At 30.5% G+C, this 23,142-nt stretch overlaps 1 protein-coding gene across 2 annotated transcripts; it reads left to right on the plus strand.

Moving 5' to 3' along the window:
- The first annotated feature begins 2,947 nt into the window (after nt 1–2,947).
- LOC127712146 (3-methyl-2-oxobutanoate dehydrogenase [lipoamide] kinase, mitochondrial-like) lies at nt 2,948–21,495 on the plus strand. Of its 2 annotated transcripts, XM_052218413.1 has the most exons (9): nt 2,948–3,334; nt 10,827–10,895; nt 11,347–11,457; nt 13,132–13,179; nt 14,013–14,132; nt 14,838–14,936; nt 19,321–19,394; nt 20,736–20,864; nt 21,387–21,495. In XM_052218413.1, exons 1-9 carry the CDS (start codon nt 3,152–3,154, stop codon nt 21,478–21,480), a joined length of 927 nt encoding a protein of 308 aa, XP_052074373.1. In that variant the 5' UTR covers nt 2,948–3,151; the 3' UTR covers nt 21,481–21,495. The 2 variants fall into 2 exon arrangements, 1 of the variants encoding a protein (XP_052074373.1); XR_007986968.1 differs by lacking the exon at nt 19,321–19,394 and having other exon boundaries at nt 21,387–21,476.
- Nucleotides 21,496–23,142: the final 1,647 nt, after the last annotated feature.

The following is a 23,142-nucleotide window of genomic DNA, read 5'->3' on the forward strand; positions in this document are numbered from 1 at the left end:
TTATCGTTCGTTCATTATCCCCTGCAGTGAAGTGTTGAATTAAGTTTCTAACTTACGGGTTAAAGTGAATATCTAATACATTATTGCGAACCCAATGAAAGTTTTCCACAGTGCCATCTCTATCTTGACCAGGTATTTAAACTTTTGCAAGTTCACCTGTCCTATTGAATGAATACAATAGCTATTTTTCTCTGTGTAGTTTATTCACTGGGACCTTTAAATTTCTTCTAAGAGAAATCTATCACTCATTGATTAATTTACCTGAGTAAAAATATTTTCTCATATATAGACAAAAATACTTTTTTATACTCATTAACTACGTGTGATGATGTATTTATTCAATATTAATAATATATTTTCATTCAGTTTAATATAAACATTGATTCAATCATAAAAAGTTGATTTCAAACAAAAGTTTTATCAATGTTCCTATTGAAATTTGATTTTTTTTTTGTCTAGTTATAGAATACATTTAAGAAGATCTTAATTTGAAACATCATTATTTTCAAGTTCTTATTCATGTCAAACAATTTTTTTTTTAAAAGGAACAATGTTGAAAGTTTTGTCAGAAATCAATTTTTTATGATTGAATCAATGTTTATATTAAACTGAATGAAAATATATTATTAATATTGAATAACTACATCATCACACGCAGTTAATGAGTATAAAAACAGTATTTTTGTCTATATATAAGAAATTTTTTTTACTCAGGTAATTTAATCAATGAATGATAGATTTCTCTTAGAAGAAATTTAAAGGTCCCAGAGAATAAACTACACAGAGAACAATAGCTATTGTATCTATTCAATAGGACAGGTGAACTTGCAAAAGTTTAAATACCTGGTCAAGTTAGAGATGGCACTGTGGAAAACTTTCATTGGGTTCGCAATAATTTAATATATAAATAGGCCCTTGAAAGCAAGAATTTTGATAATATCATAAAAATCCTTGGTCTTGGAAATTTTATTTAAACGTGAAAAAATGCCACAAAAACAATTAATTGATTAATTAATGTTTTTATTCAATTATTTATTCAAGTAATTACAATCCATTTCTTTCTTTAATTAATTTAATTATTCAATCAAGTAATTGCAATCCATTTCTTTCTTTAATTCAGCAATGATTAACCAATAAATCTGTAGTGAGAACAAAGTTTTTTTTATTTGAATAGAAAGTTAGTCTTTTTTTTAAGACAACAATTTCCACTGTTCCTATTTTCAGTCATAAAGCAAAAATAACTTATTTTGATAATTAAAAAAACATGTATTCTTATATTAAAGATAATTCTGAAATTCTAACTGAATACCAATTTGATCAACATACGGATCTGTTTTTTAAACAGCATCCTAAATAAACAAACAGATAAACAGTATATTGTATGAAACTAAAATTGACTCATTTTGAAAGTCCGTGGAGTTTGCTTATGTGCTTTGTCTATATGTCATTTTGTTTTTCTTTGTTGACATTATAGTGATTAAGATTATAACACAATGTTGACTGCGGTACCCCTATTTTTGGCATTTTTACCTATTATGTCTGTTTTTTTTCGTTCACACATTGTTGTGAATATAATGGAATTTTATGCGACTGTCATACAAGTCAGTGAGAGGTTTAGCCAGTATAAAACCAGGTTTAATCCACCATTTTCTAAATAAAGAAATGCCTGTACCAAGTCAGGAATATGACAGTTGCTTTCCATTCGTTTGATGTGTTTGAGCTTTTAATTTTGCCATTTGAAAAGGGACTTTCCGTTTTGAATTTTCCTTGGAGTTCAGTATTTTTGTTATTTTACTTTTTGAAAGGATAATAGAGACGAAAATCAGTTTATTGTGAATAGAAAAGAACACTAGATGGCACAATATTTAAATGAATAGTAAGAAACTTCTACGTCACTTGGTCTCTGGAGGAGAGTTGTCTTATTGGTAATCATACCACATCTTATTTTTATATCATAATAAGCTTTAAATAATTATAAGAAAAATGGTGTCACCATACATTTTCCTAGCTTTAATACAAAATCGAAAAATGTACTGTACATTTTTCATAAGATTAAATTTTCTAAGTTATCCCCCTTAAAGGCATACGATACAGTTTTGATCCTACGTTGAATTTTTAAGAACATTTGCATACAAGCTATTTTTCACCTCGATAATTTAAATATGTACAATAAATCTAAACCTTCATGACAAGTGCTACTATAAGAGATAAATTTGGTCGAAATTTTAAATATTTACAGGACATTTCCATCCTTTGAAAAGACACACCTAACTGTTTTGTTTCAAAAGATAAACGCAATTAGAATTTTGTAAAAGCATTTGAAATATCTTCTTTCATACGCATGTTCTAAATTTGTGTAACAATTCTTTGGTAACAATTAATTTTTATCAAATTTTTACGATTTTGGAAAAACAAACGGAATTTTTTGTTGTATATTTATCTAACTTATAAAAAATCGTCGATAATTTGTTCTTAAAAAATACTGTCTGATTAATTGATTAATTGATTAATTGGTTAATTGGTTAATTGGTTAATTGATTAATTGATTAATTGATTAATTGATTGACTGATTGACTGATATACTAAACATAGGTTTCGCGACGTGATTTTTTTAAGTATGTTTATATGCATATATTTAGACAAAAAGACATCGTCTCACAACTGTTTATATTATATAGTAAACGTGTCGTTGACTGACTCGAGCAGCCAGCCTGGGACTATTATACTTATTAATATAGTCCCAGAGTCAACCAAATTACAAAAAATTATCGATGAATGAACTGGCAACGAATTTTAAAATAGATGATCAGAACAAAGAAAAAGTTTAATTTTATCAATTTGTGTGACTGATATAAATATTTGTTTCAATAAATTTTTATTGTTATTCGGTTCGAGATCGGATTTGCTGAATTCTTTTCTTTTTAAATTCATAATGTATAGGGTCAAGGCCACAGTGCAGTCTTTCATCTGTAGCGTGACCGCAACAAACGATGGGCTGTGAATACCTGCAGCAGTTTCTTAGAATGTATTCAATATATAGACACAAAAAACAGTCAGACAGTTGGAATTGTTGATAGTTTAGATAATAATGGACTGAAATTTCGCATGAAAGGGATCTTATGTTAATTAAGTGTGTGTAAAAGTAACGAAAATGTCTTCTGTTGTGATCAGCTGTTCGCGACTTCCTCTCCTAAGTTTTCGACATCTGTCAGGTTATGCACAGAAAAGATCATGGTCTGATGATGTATATTATAGATCTACTGAATATAGAGAAAGATCAACCTCGGTTACATCTTTTTACAACCAAAGTGAAATAGACAACATTGCAGCAAAGGTATAAATTTACATATTTAACTGTTTCAAAGTTCAGGTTTTCAAAATGTTTTACAAGTTGAACACTGCATATTAATTTAGATTATGAATATTTTAGCACATGATAAACTGTAGTGATGTAGTTTTCATAGTTCAATGATGAGGATTATAAAGGGGGTTTGGTGCATGATGAACGGGGGGAAAATGGCCATTTCACGATAAAAAAAAAAAACCAACCACTTGCACAGTGCTTCTTCATGAATTTGTACAAAACACGGTGAATAATGAGCTTCAAGCATGACAACATGTGAAATAAGAATTGTAAACGTGTTGCACAAAAGTAGCCCTTTACCACCTACATTGATCTTTTGATGTTGGTGCAAAAATATAAAAGTGATTGTGTCACACACAAATACCCCTTATCACTATTTGTCTGCCATAACTGGACATCACAAACATTATGTTCCCGTAAAATTTTTAATGTCTCAAAGGGTCATAGATTCCCAAATATCAATGTGGTCCATTATCATAGCTGCCACAATAATAAATAGTTGAAAAGAAAGACGACTCACATTTGTACAATTTCAGGTAGAGTAGGTTTGACATACGGATCTCATCTCTTCTGATGTCACAATGTTTATGTTATTAAGTCATAGAAAGAGTCCACTATTTAATTAATTCACTTACACCGATTGACCTTTGGTCATGATGGTCATCAGAATAATTCATTTATATTAAAAAGGAACTAGAAATAGGTTTATTAAATTGCCATGATACAAAAATGGAAAATCCCAAATCCACAGCTGTATCTACATGTACATGTTATATTGTAGTTTTGTACATGTACCACCAAGTAAAAAGTGCATGTGTATTCAGTGTGATTCTGTTATCCATGCACAGAGATCCAACAAACATTTTTCGAATTACAGGTAGACAAAACTTAGCATTTTCTCTTGTTTACATTACTTCTATGGTAATATTTTATGTTTGTTTCATGTCATGTGTTTTCTAAAATGACTTGCATGTATAAACCTTTATCGATGTAGCTATCAACATGATCAATGTATCGATCATACATTGAATTGCTGTATAGCAGATAGAGATGAATCACTTCTTTCATCCTTTTGTCTTTTGGTTTTTATGGATACATTTTTTGTAGTTGCGCGATTGGCAATAATACAGCATCTCCTTGCTTTTATATTTACTAGACTAAGCCAGATTCTGTTGCTTGAGACTTTGGATTCATGCAGCACTCATTTTGAAATTTCTACAGAATTATTCTGTGAATGTTTTATTTATAAACATGATAAACATGAAAAAAAGGTAGTCAATTTGAACATTTACTGAATCTGTAATTTATTGTGTATATGGGTTCATTGTACCTTAGACTTGCTACATGTCCCTTCCTTATTGTTTTTTTTCAATTTTGCCCCTTTAACAATTTTACTGCTATAACTAAGAGATTACCATTATAGTGACATCTGCAGAGGAAGATGCAAGGGCAATCAGTATACTGGCAGTTTTCAGTAAACATATAAATTAATAAGAAAGAAATAAAAGAAAGGGAATTGTAGCAAGTCTACATGTACCTGTACATTTAGTAATCCTAATACTTCAATGTACATGTGTATTTGATAATACAGTGTAATTACATGTATGGATGTCCAGTGTATTAAAACTAACAAATGAGTGCAGACTTGATTACACAGGTTTTAAAAGACCACGAAGTACATCAAGTGTAGGAGTTTAATCATCTGTTATACATTTTAATTGTTCACACTTGACATGCTTGGAGGAGTGTTGTTTGAAAATCTGAGGATTAACCATGAAGTCAGCTATCTCTAAGGATTTAAATACCATTTAATTACAATGATTTATAATATGAAAGTTACACAGTATCTTAAGATATTTAAGTTTTAATTTTATCCAAGATTGATATCTTGAAGAGCTAATCAATTTTTACAATTTTATCATTTTATACATGTACATTGTGTGTACACAGGCAAAATTTGTTCACATGAATTTCACATTGAATCTCTCATGAAATTGATGTGAAAAATTTCATGTGAAATTCACCTCAAACGAGCTTATACATGAAACTCACGTGAAAATGTTCATGTGAATTTCATGTGAATTGAATTTCACATGAACTTTCTAAAAAACAATTGGTATTTTTCATGATTTTAATTAAATTTGATAATTTGGAAGTTATTTGAATTACTTTATTAAAAAAATTGTTGGGTATATTGGTTCCTTTCCTCAAGTATTTCACAGTATTCCTGCTTGATTATCACAAGCCCCATTAAGACCACTAAAATTTTCATGAAAAGACTAACTACTAACTTCTTGCAAGCAATATAAATTTAAGACATTTTATGAAGAGCTGAAGTCAAAAACTTTATCGTAAAGACTGATTTCATAAGATTTTTGCCTAATGTACATTTTTGTACATCCAAATTTCCTATAATGATATAATTACATATTTGTAGATGACCTTCAGATGTAGGTCAAACTTTTATCAGAATGAGATCATTGATTGTTTGGATGAATTTATCTGTAACCAAACTTTTATTTATACATATAGAGACAAATAATGACATCAATAGATTTCCAATAGTTGGGCATTGTAATGATTGATTATGGGTTGCAACAGTTTGTCAAAGCCTATATGTACATTGTGTGCACATATTTTAATGATCAATTAACTTATTTGAGAATTTTATATATTAATGTTGAACTTGGCTTTCATTGTGGGAATTTTATTTAGACACTTTGCATATCCTATCACTACATTTGTATATATGCCAGAGTTGAAAAGCCTTATCACACAGTCTGACAGACAAAAAATAAGCTTATGAAATAAACTGTAAATTCCGTCATTGCTTCTAGGAAATAAATGCACCTGCTTTAATACATTTCATGAAGATGCCAGTTTGATTTGTTGCTTTGTGGTTTATAAACTTTTCACTTTTTCAATAGTGGAATTTTGTTTGTATTTGTGATGAACATTTTGGAGTTTTAAGGCAGAAATAGTGTGTACAATATTGGACAAGTATTAAAACATAATTTCAACCATACTTTGGGAAATTCTTTACATATTATGTTTCTTATAAAAATAAGGAGATGTGGTATTATTGACAGTGAGACAACTTAATCCCCCATAGTTCAAATGACTTGGATTTATGTTTCTGTGCCGTCTTCAACGCCTTCAACCACAGTGAACTATGAGAAAAACCCATACTGTTTATTCAGCTATAAAAGTCCTTGACATGAAAAATGTGAAACATGACTTTAATAATAGCAAAAATATGTAGTTCCTTTCACAACTCTTATATATATACTATATTAACACTATTATTTAAACCTACATTCAGATAGCACTTAAATTTGCTGTTTTGACGAAAAAAGAAATAAATTCTGTCTGAAGTGAGTATCACATGCTGTTACATGCATGTACCTGAGAGTAATGACCTTTAAATACTGCAGACAACCAGGCACATGTACTTTATTTATAAACATTATCAACCATATGCACAAAGTATAATTTATCAAGCAGTGTGTCTTTATTATAGAAAATGCAAGACAGTATTTTGGCTTTTCTCCTGTAGCAGCAGTAAATAAATTGGATAAAAAATGTACTTTTTGTGTGCCTGTGACCTAGTCAGTTAGGAACACACGTATGATGTAATTTGTCATAATATGACATGAATAGTTTGTTGTATGGGCTGTAACTTTTGTTGAAATGTACTTCAAACAGCATTCTTCTGTACATGTATAAATACATGTATATATATGACCTGCTTTTCATGACAACCTTGTATTGAAATAAAAATACAATGTATTAAATTGTTTTCAAACAACAGAATGGAACTGAAACATTCTACCACTGGTATTTGTAAAAATTATAAGATACATGTATCTAGTTGGAGTTAGAAACAATGATATATAAAATAATAGCATTTTTGTTTTTGATACTGACTTTTTCAGCAAGAATTGAGCCCGTATGGGCAAGCCTATGAAGTCAGTATCAAAAAATAAAATACCATTATTCTTTTTATCATTGTTATTGGAAATTTGTCTTAACTGTATATTTTTTTGGTTGAGAATATGAAGTAAAATGAAATACAAAATGTAATAAGGAAAACCACTTTTACGAGTACAAAACGTTTGGATAGTTGTTCGGTTGTATGAATGAAGTGCATTTCATTGATAAATTGACACGGATGGACTTGAGCATGTGACGTTGCTGCACTGATACATGACGTCATTGCCTAATATTTTCTATAGTATCAAGTCCTGTCCATGATCTCAAAAAATATTAGGCAGTAAGATCAAAGGGAAAATGTACAAATTGCCGATAAATATATATATAGAATATTAAGATATGTTGATTGTTGCTATTTTTAGACACTATATATAATTATATGTACTGCAATAGACATGATAGATTTGGTTCTGTGTTTTCATTGTTTTGTTGTTTGTTTTCAAAGATGGCCTCAAAATTGGACAAAAATACAATTATTGAAATGGAACTGTTTGTGAATTGAGACTAATTTAACATGTTTAAGCAATGTTTTAAGTATTAGATTCAGCTCCTTTTTTGTTTAATTTAAAATTTCCTGTTTGACTAATCATGAATATAACATAAAATATAAGATTAGAATTCTTGGGAGTTAAGAGCACTACAACACTATTATAAGTCAACTGGAGTATAAATTATATACAACAAAGAGACTGATAATGCAGCTGTTCAAAGCATCTAAACTCTTATTTATCTTTAATTAATGGAAGAAAATTGCCTGATTTTAATTTTTCAGGATGGTTGCTTTAATATTAACAAAAAATTCTGTACCAAAATCTTTTCTAACTACTAGTCTGAAGATTGATATTCCAACATTTTTCTTATGTGCCTAGACAAAGTTTTGCAAATACTTACTAGTCTGATTAAAATTTTACTAGTCTGGGGCATCGGACTAGTGGCTAATGGTGCAGACTGACAAAAGGTTCTTTTATAACACAAAGTGTAAGATAACAATGAGGAAACACTAAAGACGGTGTCATTGACTTTTAAAACGGTATTGTTATAAAATCAAGGACATCAGGCAAGTGTATTATACATGCTATATAGGTTGACACGACCTTGAATTATTAACCTTCCAGGAAGTTTGTAAACAACAATGCAGGGATCTATTGATATTTTATTTTAATTATTTATAAGTGACCGGCCATGCAATATTAGCATGATAAGAACTTTGTCTGTAAATGAGAACTTTTGGTTGTAGTAATAATGTTACATTTATATGGATGTTGGGTATATACGTAGTATTTCTTGATGAAACTTTCTTTGAAAGGTCATTTCAGTGAATTAGTTCAAAACAGCTAGGTGACTCTTATATGAATTGATGCCAATTCCAGTGGTGGACTGTAAACCATACTTGCAAATATGGTAATAGGAACACTGACCTGGGGGGCACTTGAGACTGTCTCATTTACTTACTTTAGTAAATTATTCTTAGTTTGAAAAGGGTCACTCAACCTATCAATAAGATATTTAGGGTCTCCTGTTATGTTATTGTGGGGAAACATAATTAACTGATCAATTATTCATATAATAATTTATGAATAACAAATTTAGTTAAATATATTGATATGCTCTCAAAATTCAAACTGGTAAGTGCAATTATGATAGAAAATAGTTCTCGAAATCTAAGATTTTTGTTTTTATCCCAAAATATCAAGGAGACACTAAAGTATACATGACATACAACAATGAATAGACAAAAGCATTTCATCTGTCATGATTTATTGAAAATCTCCATTCCAACAATAGAAGAGAGGAAAATTGTTTACTCTGCAAAAACAAAGATGTAAGAAGAATTTGTACCTCTAAATGTTTATGTTAAGCAAAGGAAATGTAGTACCGGTATTATTTTAGTGAAAGATATGCATGTAAGATATTACTCACAGGAAGGCAATGACATCCACTTGACTACAGGTTCTTGGCTAAGGGCACTCACATCTAGAATGTGCAGCCTTCTGGACAAAAACGACATTTTTTTCGAAATAAAACTTACTCAACAAAATGTTAAATCAATTATCAGCGTGTTTCTTACTTTTGTCCATTTTCTAATGACTGCTTATTATGTTGTGATTATGAAAAATAGCTTTCAATCAGTTGTACATCAAATGGCTTTGAAAACCTTATAAAAGATTGACAAGAAATTATAAATTGTAAAACAAACAAATAATTAGTTGCCTTTGTCCACGCTTGTAATCAAAAGTTTTAAGTCAACACTTTAACCTACGATGACGAAGCGACGATTATGACAATTCAAACCATTTTCAATGAATTCCTATCTTTTGTTTATTATTATTCAAACACGGATACACGAATTTATATATACATGTACCACAAATTATCTTTTTTTTCCATCCACGAAAATGGATACCCACGAAAATAAACGAATCCACATTATTTAGATTTTCGATATTGGACCATAATAGGTATAATTTTTCAGTTCTTTAACCACATTCATTCTGTGTCAGAAACCTACATGTATGCTATGTTAAATATTTAATCACAATCCAAATTCAGAGCTGTATCAAGCTTGAATGTACAATGTAGTGTCCATACTTGCCCCAACTGTTCATGAATCGACCTCTGCAGTCGTATCAATCTGCATCCAGCGGAGCATTTTATGTTTATTGATTGAAGTCCAGTGGAAAAATATAAGAGGCTTTGAATTTGAGAGCTTATTTTGCTTATGTAAGATGGCATATTTGTGTAATATTCAACCAATAAGATAGAGAATGGAAACAGGGAATGTGTCAAAGACAACAACCTTACCAAAGAGCAGAAAACAGCCCAAGGCCACCAATGTGTCTTCAATGCTGCAAGAATATCCCACACCTTGAGGCAGGCTTCAGCTGGCCCCTAAACAATAATGTATACTAGTTCAGCAAAATGGACTCCACACCACATTCTGAGACATACAAATAAACCAAAATTTAAAAATTACACAAGACTAATAAAGGCTCCTGACTTGGGACAGGCTCAATAAAATTTTATTAACCTCTAGGAGTAAACAAACACACAGCAAAACTCAGTTCAAAAGAAATAGGAGTCTGATGTAAGTAAAGTATCAGAAGAAACTAAGAAAAATGACAATGATAAACACAATTTAACAAAGGACTACTAGCAGTTACTGACATGCCAGCTCAAGACTTCATTAGTACATACATGTATTTTCACGTTTTTATGCTAGTAGATTGAATAAAAAATGAAAGTGCCATTTAGAGTAGATATTTCAAACCCTGAATGATGGCAAATGAACAACTTCATAGTAGTTCGACTTCGTAGTCTTGAAAGAATTAAATAATGATTAACAAAAGTATACTGTGTTTTGGCCATTGTTCAAGAATTATGCATTACAGACCAGTATAATTTCTTGTCTGAAAACATATTTATTATTCCACATTAATTTAACAAATTTAACGGTATATTGTTATTTCAGTCTTCCATACGTCTGACACCTACGACTATCCTGTATGCTGGGAAAAGTCCTGACAACAGTCACCTATTGGTAAGTCTAATTTATGCTCTATGATTTAATTAGAAAATTCCGCTCCTTGTAATGTTCGTTAGGCAGGTTCAGCATTCTTATAAATGAGAACCAGAACATCCAAAACAGTGTTGTGCCAAACACCATGCTGGCATTGCTGCACATCAGGGAGTTATCTTTCTTTACTGAATTTTCACAGTGCATTTCATAAAACTGTATCTCATATGAAAACTGGTTGAGGTAGAAGTTGTACGTAGCTTTCGATATAACTTTGAATTCTGAACTAAATTTCAAGAATAATTCCTTGTACACTTTCCACCCATGAATCATGTTTTGCATGATTTTAAGATGGAACAGTTCTGAAATACAAAGCATGTCTCTATCAAGTGTTGGTAGTTGTTGTTATCTGACACTTCATCATAGATGTTTTTGTTGTTTCTCATTTCATTTGTTCTTGTTTTTTTATTTACAGAAAAGTGCCCAGTACCTGTACAATGAGTTACCTGTCCGTATTGCCCATCGTATTGTGGGATTTAGAGGTCTACCATTTATTGTTGGATGTAACCCTACCATACTTCAAGTTGTAAGTAGTAAAACTAGAATGATAACATCAATTAGATTTGCTATGAAACCCATGGGGACTTAGACTGTCCACCAGCATTTATAATCCCAAATAAAAAATAAAAATATGGAATTTGCAGTATGAGCCAAATAAAATTTAGAATTTGTATTGTTTCAGTTGCTAAAATATCTTAGTGGATTAGCAGCAAAATAGAAGGTATGGTAATAGATTTATGTGGCCTTGTAAATTTACTGAAAGTGAAAATTCCTGTATATCAATGTATATACGTAATACAGAGGATATGTAATACTTCAGAACACAACAACTGTTACATCATGTTATTTTGTATAAATTCTAGAAATAGATGATGTATCCAGCTTAATGATTGATTACGTAATAAATGTCTTTGAATGAGGTAAATAGGTTGCTTTATAGTCTTTGGAAAAGATCTGCTATTACTTGAGCCAAGTTTTATCACTTATTATCTGAATCATAAGACTGTTTAAAGTGTTTTTGTTTCATGCACTGAGGAAAAATATCAATGTAAACAAAACTTATCTTATTAAAAATGTTAAAATAAATAATGTTTTTATCTTCAAAATACATTTCATTGTAAGTTTTCTTTCAGATTGATATGACAAATTAAAGAATTCTTAATGAATATAATTATAACTGTAAATTCCAAAATTTTGTAACGTTTTTATTTATATTATGATGAAATAGGTATCACAAAAATTAAACATTGCATTTAAATTTTGATAGCATTATTTGTTCATTTTTCAGAAATTGCAATAATAATTTCATGCACAAATGTCTTAATTTATAGTATATAGTTGGAATATAGCAAAAACCAGAATATTATGTTATACAGTACAGGGTGAACTACATTGTAGATGCATAAAACAAGTTTCTTTACCCACTTCATGTCCGTTTGTACATAGTTAAGTGGCAATAGCATAATTAATCCAGCTATGAAGCTCCTTTGTAAAACTGCACATCAAAAACAAATTTATTAAACTACAACAGAACATACTATGATTATTAATGATCAGTGATAAATAATGTCTTATATAAATAAGAAGATGTGGTATGATTGCCAATGACACAACTCTCCATCAGAGACCACATGACATAGAAGTTAGAAACTATAGTACACTGTATGGCTTTCAACATTGAGCAACACCCATACAGCATGCTTGTTGATAGTGTTTACACTACAATTGATAGATTTGTGTAGTGCCATAGAGGTCAATATTTGGGATGGTCATATTTAAATAGCTATACTTTGTCATTTAAAAGATATCAAGACAAATGAAGTACTATATTTAAGGAGAGATGGCCCAAAGAATCATTTCCAAATGAGCTGGTATATAAAAACCACCATTACCTGGGGCTGTATGTTTCTCAATGACCATATTTGGATGAAAATCAGGAAAAAATGACACCTTTCATATTTTTAAATTAACCATTTTTAACAAACATTCAGGGGAAAATTCCTCTCCGTTAATTTTGTTCTAGTTTGGCTGAAGTGTCCATGAAGTTTTAAGCCCATCAAATTGATTTCTTATAACAGTAAATGCCCTTTAACAAGTATATCTTAGAAAAAAAGGCTGTCTCTTAGTGGAATAGAAAAATGTTAAAGCATATTATTTTCTATGGAAAAAATGTACTTTAATTGTTATTGTTTTATTTCAGCATGAGATGTACATCAGAGCATTCCACATCCTGTTTAAACATCCACCAGTAAGTTAAAACAAACATGTCTATTTAGTTGGGTTGTACAGCAATAAGACAGCAATCCAGCAAAGTTCAAGGTCACATTTGTAAAACAAATTAAACAAAAAAACAATGGCAAATTAGATTTGATCTTATGTATCAAATTATTACTAGACTGTATCAAAGATTATCAACTCAGATTAATTTCAAAGGCACACAAGTGAAATTCCCCAGTTAATTTGTTATGTGGTTTCTGATAGCATTTCTTGTTTTTCCCTTCTATACATGTACAGATAATTCTCAGATACTTCCTAATAAACTTTTTTATTGGTTATCAGATTCCAAATAATAAATTCTTGTAGTCAATTCCGAATTTATATTATGCATTTTTATGCCCCCGCCGTAGCAGAGGGGGCATTAAGTTTTACCCTTGTCCGTCTGTACGTACGTACGTCCCAAAATTGGTTTCTGTTCTCTAACTTTAGTTTGCCTCAACCAAATGTTATGAAACTTATACACAATGCTTATTACCACAAAACACAGAACAAGCTTGAATTTTGGTGGCGTCATTTTTACCGTTCTAAAGTTATACCCCTTTACAAATGGAAAAATTGCTGAAATATTCGTTTCTGTTCTCTAATTTTAGTTTGCCTCAACCAAATGTTATGAAACTTATAAACAATGCTATTACCACAAAACTCCGATCAAGTACAAATTTGGGTAGCGTCACTTTTACAGTTCTTGAGTAATGCCCCTTTATAACGTTATATGCAAGCGGGGGCATCATCTGACACATTCCCCATTTATTTTTCTTTACTTTTGAATTCTAAATAATTTAATGATTAAATGTGTGATTACAGGTGATGGATTTAAGATCAGAAGAGACATACACAGAAACATTACAACAACTTCTGGACGAGCATAAAGATGTAGTGACATTGTTAGCAGAGGGATTCTCAGAGTGTAGAAAACATTTACAGGTTTATATCTTTAGCAAGAATACCATGTATAGCCTGAATTCATTATTTTCCTGGGGTGCTTATTTTCGTGGATTTTGAGGGTATGGGTGAACCATGAATTCAAGTGTTCAACAAAATGTAAACTTTCTATAGGCTTGTACGTTGAATTTGTTGAAACTACGAAACCAAATATTCATTAAATACAAAACCGTGAAAATTTTACCAACTAAGAACAATGAATCCACCATACATCTAGACGATTGAAGGTTGTTAAAAAAGTATACTTACCTAGAAAGGCAACATAAGAATTCTGTCCTTGTTCCTCTGTATGCTCAGGGCTGTTCTAGAAAATACTATGTCATCCGCTCCCACCACCAATCCCCTGTGACTTTGAAAAAAATATGATCATTTAAATCAAATTTTGAGCTCACATGACTAAAAGTCAGAGTGAGCTTTTACCATCACTGCATCTGTCATCCATCTGTCCATTAACTTTTTGTATTTTAATCTTTATCTGAAACCACTGAACCAAATGGACCTATTTTGTAAGTTTTGCTCACAGGACCTCTAGTTTACAAATGACATTAATGAGGTCTCAATACTTACTGAAGTGGATGTAGTCTTTAATGACCTGTATGGGTATATATTGTCTATAGGTATTGTTGTCAATTTGTGTTGTAAAAAAAATATTTTCATTTGGTTTAATATGAATCATTATTTTTGTAGAATGAAGGAATGATTAAAGCTTTCTTAGACAGAACTTTAAAGTCAAGACTTGGTATACGGATGTTAGCAGAACATCACTTAGCCTTACACAGTGAAAAGGTGGGTTGATGGTCTTATGTTATATGGTTATTAGTTAGATCTTAAGTAAATGGTATATCTTAATACAAACTTGGATGGAGAGTTGTCTCATTGGCACTCATACCACATCTTCTTATATCTATTGATTAATTCAGACAATTTATTTCTATTATTACTATTATTTATTAGTATGGTTATTGTATAGTAATATGGTCAGAAATAGGTTTCTTTATTCAGAATATATATTATTGTATAAAGTATATGTACTGAATAAAGTATGTTCTTTATAAAGTTTAATTTTCTATATACGACTGTCTATCATTTTTCCTGGGACCTCTATATATATGTTTTAGTCTCAGCTTTCTCAAGGTTGGTACAAACCGATGTGAAGTTTACTTTTGTCAAACAATTTAATATGTCAAGATTTTTAATTGACCTCTTTGTCCTGGAAATAGATCATTTTCTGAATCATTTATTTCATGCCACTATTTGTAAAAAAACTAATTACAATTGGTGAAACATCAGTCTGTCCATTAAATACAAATTGAAAAAGTTTGTTTTGATTTTTATTTTTTCGCTGAGACATTACTTGGTTTGAAATTCTTATAAGTAATAATAAGTTAGTAACACACTATATTAAAACCTTGGAAATGAAACCATTAGCCTTGTCAGAATCTAAATGCCATTGTTTGTACCCTAAAAAAAAGATAATGTCACGTCATTGGTTGAGTTTCCATTTTCAAGGACATTGTAAGCCAATCACAACATTTTGGTGTAGGCTTTCAATATATATTACCCAGAATGCATTAGATTCTGAAATGGCGATTTGAAAATGGCAGATTGAAAAAAAAATTCAAATCGAATAGGAAAAATTTGAATAATGACTATTGTAGGGGAGATAACTATTAAACAGATTTAAAAGAATAAAAACTGTAATGCCAGGGGGGATAACTATTAAACAGTTTAAAATTATATATTCAAAAGAATAAAAACTGTAATGCCAGGGTAGATGAGTATAATTCATTCTTGATGTTTAGTTCTTGTTATAGTTTTCATTGAATTTATATTTGTTCAAATTAATTTGGAAAATGTGTTATGACTGTTCCATAAAACATACATGGGCTTTGGATGAGATACTCCCCAATCTTAACTATTAGGGGTTGTATTAGGAACAGTGAAAGTGTAAGAGAAATTCTAAAATTGCCTCTAAGAATTACCCAATTTCAAAGTGCCTTCCCTTGGTACCATGTACGTTTTAATGGAACAGCCTTTAGTTGGAGAATTGATTTATTTTTTGTCCTTGAGAAACAAACTTAATTGTGCCCACTTCATTTTCATACTTCAAATTTCCCAAATATGTATTAAACTTGTTATGTGAATTTTGTTTAAAATATTAAACTACAACTAAGAAATAATGGAAAATTTAATGTTTTATTCATGAATATAAAGATTTAATGAAAACTTCATTGGCAACATTTGTCTTTTTGTAAACTTAAAGCGTATTAGTACCATAGTAATAAATTAAACTGGTTATTTTCAAACTTAAGTGACAAAACTAAACAGTTAATGGAATTTAAGAATATGACAGACTAACAACCTAATTTAGAATAAGCAACATTTAATTCAGTTGCCATCTGTCATTCAGTAATTGTCAGTAGCTTTGAATTTATGGTTTTTATTGACGAAGGGGCATTAAGTGTTACCCTTGTCTGTCTGTATGTCGGTCCTTACTTGCGTCCCAAAATTGGTTTCTGTTTTCTAACTTAAGTTTGCCTCAACCAAATGTTATGAAACTTATATACAATGCCTATTACCACAAAACACAGAACAAGTTCTAATTCAGGTGGCATCACTTTTACCTATCTCGAGTTATGCCCCGTTATAACGTTATATAAAAGCAGGTGCATCATCTGTCCATTTATTTAAATTTGGTGATGACTTAGGGTTAGATAAGAAACGTTTACCAATCGGCTATTGTGTGATGCCTCATCATTGAATATGACTGATTATTTTACCAGCAATAACATTACAGATGTCACTAGTAGAGCAGAAACTGTTTTGTTTCAACTTATTGGTTCTTGATTATCCCTTTGGCTTCTTCTCCATCTTTTTTTATTTAAAAGCATAATTACATGTATCATATTTGAATATATATTGCTAGAACTTACACTTAAAACTCCCGTTAGCACCATGTGTCGCATAGGACCCAAGTATATAGTGTTAGAACGGCTAACTATAAACCAACTTATTTTGCTGATATTTTTTTCCGCTTTTTGCACTTTCTAGCCTACTTTAATAGTAACTATTTATTTTCACATTTTTTATGCCCCCGCAATAGCGGAGGGGGCATTAAGTTTTACCCTTGACCGTCTATATGTCTGTACGTTCATTCGTCTGTACGTCCTAAAATTGGTTTCCGTTCTCTAACTTTAGTTTGCCTCAAACTTATACACAATGTTTATTACAACAAAACACAGATCAAGTTTAAATTTTGGTGGTGTCACTTTTACCGTTCTAGAGTTATGCCCCTTTACAAATGGAAAAATTGCTGAATTTGTCGTTTCCGTTCTCTAACTTTAGTTTGCCTCAACCAAATGTTATGAAACTTATACACAATGCTTATTACCACAAAACACGGATCAAGTTTGAATTTTGATGGTGTCACTTTTACCGTTCTAGAGTTATGCCCCTTTGCAAATGGAAAAATTGCTGAATTTTTTGTTTCTGTTTGTTCTCTAACTTTAGTTTGCCTCAACCAAATAATATGAAACTTATACACAATGCTAATCACCACAACACACAGATAAATTTTGAATTTTAGTGACGTCACTTTTACCGTTCTAGAGTTATGCCTCTTTACAAATGGAAAAATTGCTGAATTTTTCGTTTCCGTTCTCTAACTTTAGTTTGCCTCAATCAAATGTGATGAAACTTATGCACAATGTTAATTACCACAAAACACAGATCAAGTTTTTACCGTTCTAGAGTTATGCACCTTTACAAATGGAAAAATTGCTGAATTTTTTTCGTTTCTGTTCTCTAACTTAAGTTTGCCCCAACTAATTGTTATGAAACTTATAAACAATGCTTATTACCACAAAACTCAGATTAAATACAAATTTGGGTAGCATCACTTTTACAGTTCTTGAGTAATATCCCTTTATAATGTTATATGCAAGCCGGGGCATCATCTGTGTCCCATGGACACATTCCCCATTTATTTTTTAACTTTGTTGATTTATATATATTAGAGAATATCCAATTTGGACCTTTTCTAATTACTTTTCTACTCAGGAAAGTTGCCTTAATATTAATAAATCATCCCTAAGAATTGGTTAGTTTACAGTATTTTGTCATTGAAAAGCAATTTTCGGTTTTAGTATAAATTTCTTTCTGTTTTTGTTCTTGAAGTTTATTAAATGATTCTCATGCAGTTGAATTCTTGTACTCTACTGACGGAAGTTCCACTGCAAATTTAGAAAAACTTGTACTCTACTGACGGAAGTTCCATTGCAAATTTAGAAAAACTTGTACTCTACTGACGGAAGTCCCATTGCAAATTTAGAAAAACTTGTTCTCTACTGACGGAAGTTCCACTGCAAATTTAGAAAAACTTGTACTCTACTGACGGAAGTTCCACTGCAAATTTAGAAAAACTTGTACTCTACTGACGGAAGTCCCATTGCAAATTTAGAAAAACTTGTACTCTACTGACGGAAGTTCCACTGCAAATTTAGAAAAACTTGTACTCTACTGACGGAAGTTTCACTGCACATTTAGATAAACTTGTACTCTACTGATAGAAGTTCCACTGCAAATTTAGAAAAAAAAACACTGTCATGTCCCGATAATTTCTTAACTTGTCATACATTGCCTGTGGTGAAATTTTTCCGAGACTGCATTAGATTTTTAGTTGGTAAACTACAACCTATGAATCCAGGGAACATTTGTATTTCTGAATATCAATATTAAGAATCCGGGGAACATTTGTATTTCTGAATATCAAAATATTGAACATATTTCTTAATCATTTTTTGAAAACTTGAGTACAAAGATGTTATAATTTAATGTGTTGACATCATGCTGAATTTATATTCTATTTATTTTCAATGATAATTTCTGTATGAGATGAAATAAATGTAAAACCACAATGCACAAAGTCAAAGAAAAAAAAATATATATCTAAAAAAAAGGAAAATCTCTATAAATGACAAAAGGTGTTCTAAATCTATTAAGTAAACAGTAGTTTGAAATTTTTAATTTTCAGTATTACAACAGCTGAAAAAAATTATTTGGTATTTCATATATATATATTTAAATGAGGCATTTGTGCATTGAAGATGAGATACATTTATTTCTTCATTGTCCCATTGTATATTTGCACATGTTCCGATACTCTCTACAGCCAAACCATGTTGGGATCGTCACTGCATCGTTCTCACCTCGTTCACTAGTCACACAGAAAGCCGAGTTTGTAAGGTAATGTATATAACATCCTGGTATGTTTGACTTATCTAGATATATATATATGTATATTGTTTATGATATGAAAAATAATTGGCAACAAAATTGAGTAGATTTTGATTATGCAATTGGAACATACTTAATATAATTATCTTCTATAGGTAATAGCTAGGCTATGATGACTGTAGTCCGAAAATCGAACAAAACATGGACTTTTATTGATAGTTTCTCTTCAAGATTGGCACTGAATGCCAACAGGATTATGTCTTAATAAGAAGGGCTACTAAAAACAAACCTTTTCTGATATGGTTAAGAAGATGCAAATAAAGGACTTCCATTCCCTTATTAAAGTATTAGTATCAAAACGCTACTTTTAAAGGCTGTTTCATGTATGACAAATTAATGTCTAGAATATGAGTGTGACTGGCAGAGTATTTAAACCATTACAATCATTGTTTGTCTCAGGAAAATAAAAAAAAAAAAGGCATGAAATTTTGAGGAATATGTTTTTACAACTACAGAATTCTGTAAAGTGCAGTCTTCGGGGATAAAGCATCATATATTGTTGAATCGTTACTATTTGTGGGATACCATTTTTTGTGGATTTCATGGGTATTGGTAAACCGTGAAGAAAATTGTTCTTTTAAATGTATATGTTCTTGAAATCTTCTTACATGTACCAGAATTATGTCTCAGTCGTAAAATCCCCCTAAAAAGTTAGGCTGAAAATAAAAATAGAAAAAGAAAAACTTGGGAACTGACTGTTTCTGTTTTTATGTTTTATTATTATTATTTGATTTGGATATAAATACACATTTTTATGCCCTGCCTCTGGAAGTAAAGGGAAATTATGTTTTCCTGTCTGTGCACCACCCATTAGTTCACCATTCCCGTATTTGGTTCAAGTTTTGGTATAGTGGAATTTACCATTAAATTATGGTCATCACTTAAAAATTTAGTATACATTTTCATTATGATTATAACTTTAAAAATTATAGTTCAAGTTCTTCTTTCCTTGTGTATTTGTTCCTATGTATACAAGAATGCTATTTCATAATGAATTCAAGTGAAATTTATACATTTGTGTGTTGTCAGGAAAAAAAAGGTTCAACAAACCACATTTTTCATTGGACAAAAGGATAGAGCTGTCACAGGGCATCCATTGTCTGAATGTATTTCCTATTTATAAACAAATGTTTTGGACAAATTTTGGAATGAAATAATTTGAAAAATGCCATTCTTTAGCATTTTTCTATTTCTCTATGATTCTGCATGCTTTTGAGTGTTGTTATGCTTTTATTTGATTTTCATACCCTGTTGATATGTGATTTTGACTGAGTGCTTTTTTGTTTTCAGAGATGTTTGTCAAAATAAGTATGGACATGCCCCAGAGTTCAGAGTGACAGGACACGTACATGCTACTTTTCCATACATTGCTCCACCATTAGAATATATATTGGGGGAACTTCTTAAGAATGCATTTAGGTAAATGTTTTATCACAAGTTAGTTAAATATAAAAATAATGCTTTATAAGTTTTGAAACTCCAAGGCAGATACAAATATACTTTTCTATTAATTTGGATACTGCAAGGCATATTCATTTATACTGCTGCAGAAGTTTGGATACTAAAAGGCAGAAAAAATGTACCGCTCTTTAAGTTGGATACTGCCTAGCAGATTAAAAATATACTGTTCTAAATGTTTGAATACTGCAAAGCAGACAAATGAGGGATTTGTTTCTATTCTAAATATTTGTGTTGGTAAGTTGTAAAGTTTTAGAGTTATCTTTCTTTGACTCAAGGTGAAATTTTTTTTTAAATGTAGATATTTTCATGACTTGGTTAGTCTGTTTAATATCATACACTTTTTGACAATATCTAATAGTAGTTCTGCAGACATATGCAATTGTTTTTGTGATAACATATTTTTTGAATATAAAAAGTTCACTTAAATCTCGAAGGAAAGAGAGAAAAAAAGAATTAAACTGATGTTTTGTATGTTTTCAGAGCTGTAGCAGAAAGCCACATGGAAAACAGACATAATCTACCAGATATCAATATCACTATAGCTAATAATGACAGAGACTTCATTATCAGGTGAGAGGTTTTCTCATTTTATAATGTTAATGTTGTAAGATATGGCCATGATGGATATATTAGATACCTGGGCATTGCTTAAATGATTGATTGTTTGTGTTTAACTCCCTTTTTCAGCACATTTGGCTTTTTCATGGTGGCCATTTTTAATTGTTCATAGAAGCCAGAGTCACTAGAGAGATTTATCGACCTTCAGCAAAAAAAGTTCTAAACTTTTGAAGTTTTCAGTTTAGAAAAGCTACATGCTGATTTAACTGTTGTTATCTTTAATTTCTTAATGGTTTTCTGACTTTTTATTGAAGGGTTTATGATTTATTTATTATACTAGAAATGAAATACATTGTATTTCTGCATGAGAATGGTAGAATCAAATACATGTAATGTAAATTCAGAAATTTTAGCGATATTTTTATTGGGTAAATATTCTTAAGACAAAATTAAAGTTAATAATTGTTTTGTCAACTATTCCGTTTTTCAGAAATTCAAAAACAATCTAGTAATTCTTCTACGTCATATAATGTTAATTGGATGGCAGACATAGCAGCATTGGATACACATATTTCTCATGGAAACCCTATCGTAAATCATACTTTCATTATCTTCTTTGATCGTCAGTTTTAACTATTGGTGACAGGAATATTGTTTGGAAGGTCCTTTAAGAAAAATATTCATTAAGTTCTTATTAGATGAAAATTATGGACACCATAGGTAATTCTTGATTCTGATTGGCCAGCTTTCAACCTCTTTTTCTCTGATTTGTTCCTCCTTGGGATCCAAAAAGATCTGATATTTTAATTTGAGGATAAAATGTTTTTTTAACAGTTTTATTTGATGAAAACTAACAGACAAACCTCTGTTTAAACAACTTAAATTAAAGGAGGTGTTCAACACGTTTAAGTCAGATTCAGCTGCCAAAGCACCGTGCTCTTTTTAACATCTTACAGGAACAAAAGTCTGTATTATAAATAACAGGTGAGCAGTACAGGCTCCCCGGAGCCTCTGGATTTAATAAATTAAAAATATTTATACAAAATATGCAAGGGAAAATTAGAAGAGAATGATTTTTGTCCCATATTGTACATCACACAATGTCTGATTTATAAAGAAAAGAATATTGATTGTTACAAAGCCAGTATAATCCTATGGACTCTATGATATTTACAAATGCTGTGAAAACAGAGAATAAAGAACATGCAGAAAGGCTTGATTTGACAAGATTGTATATCATTCAACATTCTAATGTGACATGTTACTACTGATAAATATTGGCAGATGAATTAGACTAAGCTACCATCTTAATTACATGTCAGTCAAACTTTCTTATATTTCAGACAGTATGTATACTGAGTATGAAAAGTTTAGCAAAAAATTTATTGTACTTTATATTTTAAAATTACTGTAAATTCAGAAATTATTGCGAGGTTTTTATTAATGCGAATAATGCGACTGGTTGAGTATCGCAATAATAAGAACTCGCATTCTGATATCTGATACATACATCTGTATAAACATTTTCCAGAAATCGCAATAATTAATCTCGCATTTTTGTCCATTATTTAAAAATCGCAATAATAAATGCACACAATAATTTCTGAATTTACAGTAAACTATAGTTATTAACGTAACAATGAATAAAAAATAGTAACAAAGAAAATAAACCATACGT

Source organism: Mytilus californianus, unplaced genomic scaffold, assembly GCF_021869535.1.
Source record: "Mytilus californianus isolate M0D057914Y unplaced genomic scaffold, xbMytCali1.0.p SCAF_8, whole genome shotgun sequence".
In the NCBI taxonomy this organism is placed as follows: Eukaryota; Metazoa; Mollusca; class Bivalvia; order Mytilida; family Mytilidae; genus Mytilus; species Mytilus californianus.

Excerpts from the sequence above, each read along its gene's own strand:
- LOC127712146 (XM_052218413.1), top strand. The coding sequence starts at position 3,152 with ATGTCTTCTGTTGTGATCAGCTGTTCGCGACTTCCTCTCCTAAGTTTT. Across the intron at positions 3,335-10,826 it reads TAGACAACATTGCAGCAAAG|TCTTCCATACGTCTGACACC; the intron begins GTATAAATTTAC and ends TTGTTATTTCAG. Across the intron at positions 14,133-14,837 it reads AGTGTAGAAAACATTTACAG|AATGAAGGAATGATTAAAGC; the intron begins GTTTATATCTTT and ends TTATTTTTGTAG.